The sequence below is a fragment of the Thunnus maccoyii genome, chromosome 17, assembly GCF_910596095.1.
Source record: "Thunnus maccoyii chromosome 17, fThuMac1.1, whole genome shotgun sequence".
In the NCBI taxonomy this organism is placed as follows: domain Eukaryota; kingdom Metazoa; phylum Chordata; class Actinopteri; order Scombriformes; family Scombridae; genus Thunnus; species Thunnus maccoyii.
Window position 1 is genome coordinate 26,176,176 of NC_056549.1, and position 12,259 is coordinate 26,188,434.

General features: G+C 40.9%; 1 protein-coding gene across 1 annotated transcript; it reads left to right on the forward strand.

The window, feature by feature from the left end:
• Positions 1-1,621: 1,621 nt before the first annotated feature.
• On the forward strand, positions 1,622-12,259 carry LOC121882850 (probable ribonuclease ZC3H12D). Its single transcript, XM_042391311.1, has 6 exons — positions 1,622-1,931; positions 3,193-3,596; positions 6,588-6,727; positions 9,116-9,350; positions 9,559-9,665; positions 10,843-12,259. Exons 2-6 carry the CDS (start codon positions 3,214-3,216, stop codon positions 11,784-11,786), a joined length of 1,809 nt encoding a protein of 602 aa, XP_042247245.1. The 5' UTR covers positions 1,622-1,931; positions 3,193-3,213; the 3' UTR covers positions 11,787-12,259.

The window sequence follows — 12,259 nt, forward strand, 5'->3', positions numbered from 1 at the left end:
GTGTGTTAGCATGGCCAGAATTGCTCTTGCTCATTATAACAAGATGGATCATTTGAACATTTATTGAAATGAAACCATGTGAGAAGTTTAGAGGGGAAATCATTATCTAGACATCTGAAATGTGGTGAAGTGGAAGTATAGATGTAGTAGTGAAGTATAAATGTACTTTATTTTCCACCATTGAACCAGTTTTTCTCAATTTTTCTGTCCCATTTAGGTCTTCTCTTTTTTTAGACAGTGACTAGATTCTCACACCAACAACATATGAGATCTTCTTTTGTTATAACCAGTTTTCCATTAAAACAGAATTATTTGCTGTACATTAATAACAAGAAAAACATTCTCCCACCCCATCTAATCAGTGTCTTTTTCTGTCTTTCTCTCTCTGACTGATCGTCTATCTCATTGTGAGTAAGCATTACTTTCCTATTCCTAGCGATATTCATATTCTTCCCCATTTTCTTTTTCCTCATCCTCATGGTGTCATCATGTTGTCATCATGCTGTCATTGCCCAATTTATTTCTTTGTAAACACATAGATTAGTTTTAGCCACAGATAGTATGCTGGAAGAACAAGTGAATGGGTGTGTATGGAGATCCTCTGTGACTTTCTATGAGCAAAGACAAATAGCGTCAGCGCTTCCTGTGCACCTTGATCAGACCAGCTCTCAGAATAAGAGGCACTTCAGGTAAACTGTCCCATTTATCAGACTGTGGTCAGATAAAAATAACTGAACATTATTTTCGTTTTCATTTTGTAAACCGAATCATAATCCACTTGCCTTTCCTGGAAAAACTCTGGTTTCCTGAAAACAAATGACCTGCAAAGCTTTATTCTGCCATCTGTGTGACTGCAGGGCTCTGCACTGTAGCTGCATGTTATTTGACGGTGGAGACTCTGAATAAGAGCCGTCTTTGTTCGACCGAAGTACAGTTGACAACACATTTGATTTCTGTGTGATCGTGTTTACCAGATCATGTCTCACAGTTTTGTTTTTCAGATGCTGTGAAGATAAAAGAAAATGTGTCACTTTGCGCGCATGTGTGTTTGTTTTTAAACATTATTATCAATGCTAATAACCCACATTTGGCATTTATGTAGACATCTGAAAATATTTGATGCAACAAACGTACATTTCTGGTATTTCTGTCATAGTGGAGAGGCCTGTAACACAGCAAATACATAGATCATCATGGCAAACTTAAACTCTCCACTGGATCTCAGACTAATTTAATAATATGACAGATATGCTATGTCATATTATGTTTTATGTTTTCTGTCTGAAGCTGGAGATTGTCAATAAATTGACAGTGAACATCTGAAAATGTTTGACCCAAATGGGGTTTTTTTCATGGTAGAAAAACATGTAAAACAACAATCAGACCATCATGACATGTTTAAACTCTCCTCTGAGTCTCATACTAATTAAAAAATATCCTCTTTAAAGAGACCCAACACACATATTTGATGTTAGAAATTCCACAATACTTTTACCCTTTAAAAAAACATCAATATGTAAAATACAGATGAAACCAGTTTGATCCCTCAGTATAACCCTTGCAGGCTTCCTGGTGCTCTACACTGCTTTGTCACAGACAGTCAGCTAGAATTTACCAGGAAGAGCTCAATAAAATAGGACAGACAGGGAAACGAATCCCTCAGGCTCCCATATCAACCCTGACTCCTGACAAGGAAGTGATTACAAATTTACAGAGTGTTCTCTTCCTTGCTGGTCAGAGAAGCTTTTTTTTTTTCTTTCTTTTTTTTCTCAGCAGTGAGCAGTCGCTTCCTCCTATGAGTAATAAGAGCGGCTTCGCACAGACCGGTCTGCTTGTCAGAGTGACTGACTGAAGCAGCTCACACTCACACTCACACCGAGAGACAGCGATCCTGAGGGACTCCGATCCAATGCTCCGATCTTGCTGAATGTGTAAGTACAGAATGAGACAGACAACTTCAGTCAAAGTAGCACTTCTGTTTATGTTAATTGTAAATTCTCAGCCAGAAAAGTTGCCTGCAGTCTCGTCTTGTTGAGGCATGTCATGTCTGATTGTGAGATACAAGTACAATAGGTGTCAGGGTCAGATAGCGTTGCAAAGAGCAAGGGTTGATGGAGTTTGTAGGTGTGAGGGAAAACAAGCAGAGATAAGACATTTTGAGGAGAAAAAATGACTCCTTGCAGATTAACTGATTTTCAACTCAACGGCAAAGGATGTGGTTTGGTGCAGGTTGTAGCAAGCCTGTGCAAAGCCAAGCCCCTTGCAGAGTCTCACATAAAAACATCTTCAACTATAAAGCCAAGTGCCAGTGTCTTTTCTTTTTTTTTACTCTTTTATATAAGATGTTTAATTGTTAGAGCTTTGTAGGACATGACACTGTTTGCATCACATCTTTCATAATTTTCCTCATTCTTCAAATGTCAAGTTGACACATGAAAAGACCTCATCAATCCACCTTGCGTGACAAGCATCAAAAAGTCTGTCCAAAGAAAAAGGATTCAAAGTATGATGGATATGTTTTGTCTGTAAATGATGAAGGAGTTCAATTCAGGACTTTCTTTACGATGGGCTTTTTTTAAAGATTTGACACGCCCACCGAGTGTTCGTTATGGTGGTTTTGTGTTTTCATTGTTTCAGATGTTTCTCACCGTGTGACAAGTTTGTTCAAAGTTTGCACTCAGAATAGCTCTGCTTTGTGGGTTGGGAGGAAGAGTGGAAGAAGTGGGTTGAGTCATTCAACAGTCTTCACTCTCAAATACATCAGTGTGATCTTTCTTTGGTCATGAAGCTCAGGGGGTTTCCAGAAAGTGTAATAAAATATGTGTGGAATGGGGTGAGGCATTAATACCCACGCTCACATCAGTTCCATTCACATTTTTGTTTTGGTAACTGACCTCAATAACTCTGGAGGTAAAATTAGACCAGAGATCAGCGAAGACCCTTAGCTTCCTCTCTTAATGTGTGTGACAGGGGCTTTCTTAACCAGCATGACGTCATCAGTATTTTTGCTTACGTTTGCAGTCATGAGGTTGTGGTAACAAGAGCAGATGCTATCAGTGCACACCAAACCACAATTGATTTGTCCGAAAACCCCTGTCAGACCGCAGCTGGCTTCCTGTGTTTACAGTGAGTTACAGAGGTTGCCTCTGCCTCCATCATCTTTTGACACCTGTCAACTGTTCCAAAACACAGAGTGTTGCCGTGGAGACGCTGATGAACCAGAATAAGGAGGCGAGGAGGATTCCCCAGCCAGACAGTCCTGAGAAGACAGAAGAGAGGAAACACGCTCGCACACCAGATTCTCTATCAGTGTCTGCCATGGACCGTCAGCAGCAGCACGCCAAAGTGGAGCGTTTTCTCAAGCTGGGATACTCTCAGAGTGATATTCTGCGGGTGCTGGAGAGCCTCCGCCACGATGCCCAGACCAATGACATCCTGGAGGAGCTGATAAAGACCTGCCACACTGTCCCAAACAGTCCCAAACTGGTGCCCAGAGGATGCAGCCCCAGTCCCAGCCAGCCCAGACCAGGAACAGACAGAGAGCCAACTGCTGGCTTCAGACCAGTGGTTATAGATGGAAGCAACGTGGCAATGAGGTGAGTCAACTCTGCATCTCTATTTAATAATAGTTGTCTTGTATCTCAGTTGTTTTATGTTTACAACCAACTTTCATTTCATAATTCTTGGGCCGAGCCAAAATGATTTAAATGATAACATACTAATTGCTTTATATGGCAATAAGTGAAATCATTTTTCACTACCTTCCTGGAAGAGATAGCAAGTGGGGGGTTGAGGCTGTAAAAAAGCATAGATGATGTGTATAACTGAATGATGAGAAAAGAAAAATAAACATATAACCAGGCTATTTTAGTTTTTATTTAATTTCCATCTGTACACGAGTGTCTCTATTTGAGTCAAATCTGTGTTTCAGTTCGTAGATTTGATCGCAGTCCACTTCCTCTTTAAAGAAGTGGGAAGTGAAAACATGATATGTACCTATATTCTTCTCTGCACAATGCCTAAAGGGCAAAGTGACATGTTCAAGGTTGCCACCATTCACTTTTCACAAACACGTTCAAGCTGTTTATTTAATACTTTTATCTAGCGTGACTTCTAACACTTACTGAGGTGAAATTCCCACATTGTATGACCTCATCGTTGCCACCTTACCCGTCCTAAATTGGGCAACAAGGAAGTTCTGAGTTGAAATTTGTTCAAACAAATAATCTAGAGAGTAGGTGGAGGGCATGATATGAATTCAAAGTGGAAAACAAAAGAGAGATGTTTTCACAATGCATATTCCTGTAAGGAAATGAAGCATGTTGAAAGAGGAAGAGGGCTAAAGCATTTACTGTCACATCATTATTCACAGGTAAGGCAGTGTAAGTTAAGTCCAGCCTCAGAAGTGAGATCTCGGTGGAAGCCACTTATCAGGCTCTGCTTTCTATTTCCTTGCGTCCAACCTCTTTTCCAGCCACTGCTGACAAAGAATGAACAACCTTGTGATCTTAAAACCCTCACCTGTTCATCAGTATTTTAAAGGGGCACTTGAGCGATTTAGTGTTGCGATTCCATAAAGTTAAAGAGCTTGCGAGAGACAGATTTGAAAAAGAATGGTTAAAATCAAAGCAACTGAGGCCGAGATATGCTGACTTTTGATGTGTAATAAGTTTCAAACTTAAAAAACATTGGATCCTACATGTCTCATAATGCAACTCAACATGATCTGTTGTCAGATAAACCAAGATTACTCAGACAATTATGTCAGACTTCTACCTCAGCTCCTCCAGGGCCACAGAGGGCATTACACAACTGTTTTCACAGGCTGTTTAATACTGATACATAGTAAATGGACTATGATGTAAAATTGGTGGTGTGCCCCTTTTATTCATTATATATATGACCTGACAAATGCATTATTGTCACAGTTGGCAAGAGAAAGATTCTCACAAAAATCATCAAAATAAAATACTATACAATGTGCGCTGAAGACAATACTTTTTGTGTCTGTACTAAGTAAAAATACCATACGTGATTTTTAGATAAACACTTTACATGAAAATTTTGTAGAATTGTGCCTCTCTGCTAAACATTTTGGAGGTAAATATTTCCATCTACATTTAACTCCACTACATCTATTTTACAGCTGATGTTACTAATTACTCTTGGAAATGAGGCTTTACATGCAAAATATTTAATAAGATCATATAAGATGAAGCATTTGAGTGCTTAAACCTGCACTAGCTAGCTGGTGAACATAGTGGAGCATTTAGCAGCTAAAAAGCCAGATATTTCCCTCAGGAGTTGGTGGAGAGGAAAATAGAGCTAAAATGAAAGTGAATATTGGACTTCCATTCTTCAGGAGGACACAAACACGACTCCAAATGAATGCTAATGCTAGTCTGTGTCTACTGCATGTGTAAATAGGCAAATGTTTGCTAACAGTTTGTTTACAGCGTGTTGCACTGCCCCCAAGTGGCCAAAAAATCTGTGACTGCTGCTTTAAACTAGTCAACAGTATGGAGTAGACCACATACAACATAGTACTTTTTAGAGGGATCAATCTTCGAACAATACTTCAAAAATGTCCAGGTTGTTTGTTTTCACCAAACCACTGCTCAGCATCTGTGGTGGTTTCAAAAGCCAGCTCATGCATTACTCATATCAAGGAGTGCATCTGTGACAGCATACATGACTTCTTTTTAATTCGCAGACGATTCTCGTTCATTAGATTCAGGAAAAAGTTACACACTGCAAGTATGAATTGCTAAGGAAAGATCATTCAGAGTAAACTTTGATATTCCAGCTAAGTTGTGCAAGGGAGATTCATTCAGAAGTCATAAACTCTCCTAAGCCAAGCCTTGTCTTTGGTTTGGTACCTGTTATATGCAAAGTGTCTCACCATTTCCTGCTGACAAAGAGAAGGGGAATCCCCCACTGCACACAAACACACAAACACACTCACACACACAAACACACACACACTTTCTACTTTGTGCAAAACCATCCAGTTTACTTCTTCAGTGGCTCTGGAGTGTGTCCTGGTAATGTGAGTCTTAGCTTTGGATTTCAGACAACAGATGTTTGTCTAGTGAACTTGTACCAGCAGAACTCACAGCAGATTAGACTTTGCGAGCGCTGCTGAGACAAGCTGGTGCTAATGATTATAATGCAAGTATTTCAAGTTCCTTACTCCTCACTTGTTTGACAATTGAAGCACTTTTCAGTTCCTTTTCAAGGTTAGTTTAGAGAAATTGTTGGTGTCGGGTTAAAATTAACATCTTATTTTTCACTAATTTTGTCAGTTTAGAAAAATTGCCTCTTTTGTAAAAGAATTATTATATTATAAAAATAAAGGAAACATTCTACGTTTTTCATTTTAGGTTTAATTAGGGAGCAAAATGTGACTCTTTGGGACAAAGAGCATGTGAACAGTTAGTCTGTTCTTCGCTTCTGTTATCATGTTTTAAAGAACCCTGAGCACATGCATTGCGACACTGTCTACTTCCTGAAAAAGGGAGAAGAGATGTGTGCATAACGTGCTCAGAAACAGAAAAGAAGAAGTTGTTTTCTCTGTGTCTTTGTAGTCATGGCGACAAGAAGGTGTTTTCATGCCAGGGCCTCCAGCTGGCAGTGAACTGGTTCTGGGACAAAGGTCTGCGGGACATCACAGTGTTCGTTCCCCTGTGGAGGAAGGAGCAGACGCGGCCTGAGGCCCCCATCACGGGTAAGGTCACTTGACTGTGCTGAGGTAGCATGTACCAGTCAGTTAAAGGGAAATGCTACCAAATATAAGACATCCCATGTTATTTCTGTTTAGGACAGTTGATGGCTTGTGTGCACATCTCTTCCTGAAAGGCTTGTTTCACAGCTGACCACACCCAACTATGATGTCACATTTTATCACACCGTAACACAGTTGATTCAGATGCACATTCACGTTCAGACAACTTTATTTATCCCAGAGGGCAATTCAGTTTCACAGCCTACTTCGTTCACATAAAGAAAATAAAATAAATACAATTTGACTTGAAGCTGGTTTATAGACAATAAATGTGGCATTGACTGCAGAGCTACAAGATTCTGGTTCAGAAAGTTGTGCCACACAATGAACCCAATGACCTTAAGCACAAACTCAGCAACTGACAAGAAAACCTTGTTAGTTCACAAAGTCAGTGACTCCATTCATTGTGGAGCTAAACCAGATTATACATACCAGTTTAAACCAAAACAGTGAGCTAAATGAGGTTTAAAATCTTAACTCTGAGGGAGCTGCAGAGTGTGATGATACTTCTTAGTGGGTTCCCCACTACGACACAGTCATTTGAACCATTGTTCGTATATAAATATTGAGAAGTGCAGCTTTAAGTTGAGTTAATAAGTTGAATCTGCAAACATTCCCTTTGGATATGGAATATCATTGGCTACCAACATTTTGCAATTGTAATTGTGGCTCAGCACCGAAATCAGGACAATGAAGCAGGAAATGAAGCATTATACACTTACAGGAGTAAAACAAGCAAGTTAATTTGAATAAACTGAAGAAAAATAGAAGCCACAACAATGAGTATCGTTGATAAAACATGTTGGTACAGAGCCAACATAAGCAGGAAAAAATCTAAGCAAAGATCTCTTATCTCCAAAACGGTCACCAAAAACTATTATTTTCATAACTGTTCTGGCATGTCATGGTGCACTAATGGCTGTTGGTAAATTCTCACCACTCTGTCCTGGCTGTTATCTTCATCCTTTCTGTCAGTCTGCTCCATCATGGAGGGTAGCTGTAGCCAGACTGGATTTACAGTGGCTTCAGTGGATTCCATCCAATGGATTTGACCCAGTTTCATTGCAAAAAAAAAAAAAAAGTATCACAAAGTCCATGGAAACTTCTTAACAATGAGGAAGTGCAACCACCAAAACTGGAATCCAATCTATTGTTCATGTTGGGTCAAGTTACATAAAAATAGTTTCCCTCCTCAAAGCAGTCATCAGCAGTTTACAAGGGAGCATTATGAGGGCCAGGTGCAGTTTAATACTTTTTATGAACATGCTTGTAAAGCTCACAATGAACTGCAACGTGCAGGTCACTTGCCTCAGCAAATGTTTTGTATCTGCAAGGACATGATCCCTGGTCTCTTTAAATTTAGCTCTAACCTTGACAGCAACAGAACAGACTCATTTTTCTTAATGAAACTAGACCTGCAAGGAGGCATACAGGGTCCAAGCACCCTGACCAGTCATATAATATGCGGTGCAATCTTTGTGGTAATAGATCAGACCTGCTCATCTGTGTTTTTTGGGTGATGGAACCATTGTTGGCTTGTATTCAAACACAAGAAAACAAAGTATTTCCTACACACTTCAAAGTGGACACACCCTTTTTGCACCACCATCAGTGTTCAGAGTGAATTGGAAAAGTCCACAAGTGCTTAAATTTGACTTTGCATCATTATTACCAGTATTAGCAGTATCACCCCAAATTTACCTGATTAATCACGTTTTCATAGTTTCTATGTAAACATCTAAAATATGTTTGAAAAATTATACTAATTCCTACAAATATACAATGAACTAACATTAGATTTAACATACTGATAACAAGTTATCAAAAAACTTTATATTCCATTGCAATATTCAGTTTTGTTGAAACATTTTTTTAGTAACAGTACATTTACTATAAATTGACAAATGTTAAAGAAATTATAAAATGGACAGACTTTTTTGGGGTGTGTTAACTTATATGATTCCATTCAGTAAGCCCTTTGAAACTAAACTAAATGAAAGAATGTTAAAACTCCACTATAACCATGCCAAGAGAGGTTTTTCTAACTATGCTAACTTTCTGGAAGGAAGCCACCTGAAAAGGTCTGCTTATGAAAATCATAGCCCACCTGGAGGATTTTTTCAGGCCTGTAAAACTGTACTTCAACCAAGTGCAAAAGTTCACAGTTCAAACGTGTGCTACCAAACGGTTGAGAAGACAATTAAAGAGTTAACATACTTTTTTTTCAGACCCAAGAAACACTAGGTGATTTCTATGGCATCAACTAAAGATAAAAACATATAATGAACGATAAACAAATGATAAACAACTCTGTTCTCATGTGTCTCTCAGATCAACATATTCTGCATGAGCTGGAGAGGAGGAAGATCCTGGTGTACACACCATCCCGCTGCGTAAATGGTAAGAGGGTGGTGTGCTACGATGACCGATATATCGTCAAACTGGCCTGCGACTCGGACGGTATCATCGTGTCCAACGACAACTACCGGGACCTGCAGACAGAGAATCCCCAGTGGAAGAAGTTCATAGAGGAGAGGCTGCTGATGTACAGCTTCGTCAGTGACAAGTAAGACAGATGGTAGTTTAGGTCATCATACAGGGCAACATATAGGGGCATGCACAGATTCTGTAAGGGACGGAGGGTAAATGTAAAAGATGCACCTCTGCTGTGCACATGGTTAGAGTTCATTTTTACAGGTCACACCAGAAATTTGAGCTAACCCAAATTCCATTTAAAGTTACTAGATCCTAAGTGTGTCTCTTTGCTGGTGCAGGTTCATGCCTCCAGACGATCCTCTGGGTAGAAATGGTCCCACCATCGATGATTTTCTGCGGAAGAAGCCATGGACTGCAGACAACAAGCTGCAGCACTGTCCTTACGGTTGGTTGAAATTTCTGTTCCACCAAACAACTACTAGCACTGCTCAGGTTACATTTCCTTGTACTTATCTGAGGAATTTAACAGCTACCTACTCAACCAGTTTCAGTAATATGAAGTGTGTGATCAACATTAGGGTCTTTGACATTTTCACTCATTGCTCACAATGAACATGCTGAGAAAGTATCATTTTTACCATAATCACCATCTTAGTTTAGTTTGGTAGCATGCTAACATTTGCTAAATAGCATTAAGCACAAAGTACAGCTGAGGCTGATGGGAATGTCATTAGGCAATGTTGGTTGGTGGTGGACCAACCAACATTGTCATTCTAAAGCCAATGCGTGGCTAATAAAAACCATAGAAATCCATAATAGCATGAGCTTTGGTAACCACACTTTCTGGCTGTCGGGTAGATCTGGGAAGTGCTGGACAGAAACATACTGACCTCTGTGTGTTTTTGAGATTATTCAACTGGTTTAGAGATTTCATAAGACCAAAATGTTTCTCAGTGCATAGAGGAAGTATGAAGTACTGAAATATCACCCAAATTGGAGTTTCTAGATTTCAAAAGACAACTGGTCATAGCTGTGCTACAGACCGTGAGAAAATCTCTGTTCTCTCATTTGGTCATAAGGTTAAAATTACTGTAAAAACTTCTGAAAACATCCCTTTCAAATTCAAAACATATTTAGGCAGCATTGCTGAACCTTTCCTCAAACCTACCTTGTACTCGCTCAGTGGACAAATGGGTCCAGCAGGGGGCACTGGTTGTCCTCGTCCTTTCTTATTCCATGGTGACTCCTGCCTCCAGCATGTGAAACTTGTGGAAGGCCACCGATCTGTCACAGAGAGATTAGCTGAGGAGTGATTCATTTGCCTGCCTGTCAGTCAGTGATTGGCCCTGAGAGAGGCTGCAGTGCATTAACACCCAGCTGACACTGTTGGAGCTGGGACCAAACAGCAAGCCAGGGAACTGGATCCCTACATAGAGCCCTAATAGAAAGCTAGAGGTTACAGCTAATTTATTTGCAAAGCTAAGTGTGTTTACAGTACTGCAGACTGGAAGCACACTCAGACACACACATTCACTGTTGACAGTCTCTTGAGGAGATACAGGTTTACAGCTGTGGTGCTGTTGTTTTGAAAGCCTACATAACCTCTTATTTCTTTCTTTCAGGAAAGAAGTGCACTTATGGAGTGAAGTGCAAATTCTACCACCCAGAGCGGGCCAACCAATCACAACTATCTGTGGCTGATGAACTGAGGGCCCAGAGAGACAAAGCCAAGACCTTCTCGCACAAATCGAACCTGCAGGACACACACTGCTGCCCTCCCGTGTATCAGCCGGACCACAGATACTCCTCATCCACCCCCCCTCCACTCAGCATAGAGGACCAGTCCCACAGGGCATCACCCAGCGAGCAGTTCATCTATCAGAGAGACACCGGCAGCCCAAGAATACATCAAAACACGAGCCTCCGTCACTGCTCGAGTCCGGATGTGGACGAAGCCTTCAGTTCCCTGGACAGCAGCATGTCTAGGCTCTACATCCAGGATGTGCCTTACAGCATGGAGATGCCTCCCCACAGCTACAGCAGCGGGGTGGCCAGCTACGGCCTGAGCCACGACGACTACTCCTTCTCAGGGTCGTACGGTGGGAACAACCAGAGGCCCGTCCTGGGTGGAGGAAGTTACTACCCTTCTCGGAACGGCTCGGTGTCCTGCGAGCATCACATGTGCACCCAGTGCAGGTGTAATCACCAACATACCAGGGTGCCCCCTCACAACCCAGCATGGAGCTCCTGCCCAGCTCTGCCTCCACATAACAGGGACCATCACTCTCATTTTTCAGAGAAGCAGTACTTCGGACAGCGCACCCACAGACAGAGCCTCAGCTTGCCCAGGGACCCGTGGGTGCAGAACAGTCTCTCTGACGCCAGGCTGAGCAGCCGGGACAAGAGCCCATCCAGCGAGCAGAGGAAGAGCCAGAGGATCCTGCTGAGCACGCTCTACCCTCAGAGCGCGGTGGAGCAAGTCATGAATACTAACCCGCATGTTTCAGACATGTCCGAACTGATTTCTCTCATCCAGAGTTACAGGAGCAGCCACATCTCCTACTAGAAAGACTCATTTTTTGAGGTTAGGAGTCAAACTGGGCCCATATTTGAGTTCTCATCCCAGACAAAGTGAAAACTGAAAAAAGAAAAAATTTCTACTTTTCATAAAGTTGACTGTGAATTCATATTATTACAAATTAAACTGTTCCCCTTGCTTGTTCACATTCACAAACAAACTCTTTATTCTAAGCATTAAAAAGTGATTCAATCTGATGAAGTCTTGAACACGTAGCAGACTGAATGCTCTTTCTTTATCCTAGTGTAAAAGTGCAATGCACTACGCTCCATACATGCTACTTATTGTAGCAGTGACAAATGTTTTATTAAAGCAGCATGTGTTGTTTTCTCATGTTGCCTCAAAGTGAGGAACGCTATTCTGTACTTCTGTAAAGAATGTCAATGACCTGTTTTTGATAGGAATTCTAAAGGCTTATGTTTTTGCTATGCCTGTGAAATAAAATCATCATAAAATAATCA

Bases quoted from the DNA above. Each gene is read 5' to 3' on its own strand.
- LOC121882850 (XM_042391311.1), top strand. From the start codon at position 3,214: ATGAACCAGAATAAGGAGGCGAGGAGGATTCCCCAGCCAGACAGTCCT. The intron at 3,597-6,587 runs GTGAGTCAACTC...GTGTCTTTGTAG, and splicing joins GGAAGCAACGTGGCAATGAG to TCATGGCGACAAGAAGGTGT. The intron at 6,728-9,115 runs GTAAGGTCACTT...TGTGTCTCTCAG, and splicing joins GCCTGAGGCCCCCATCACGG to ATCAACATATTCTGCATGAG.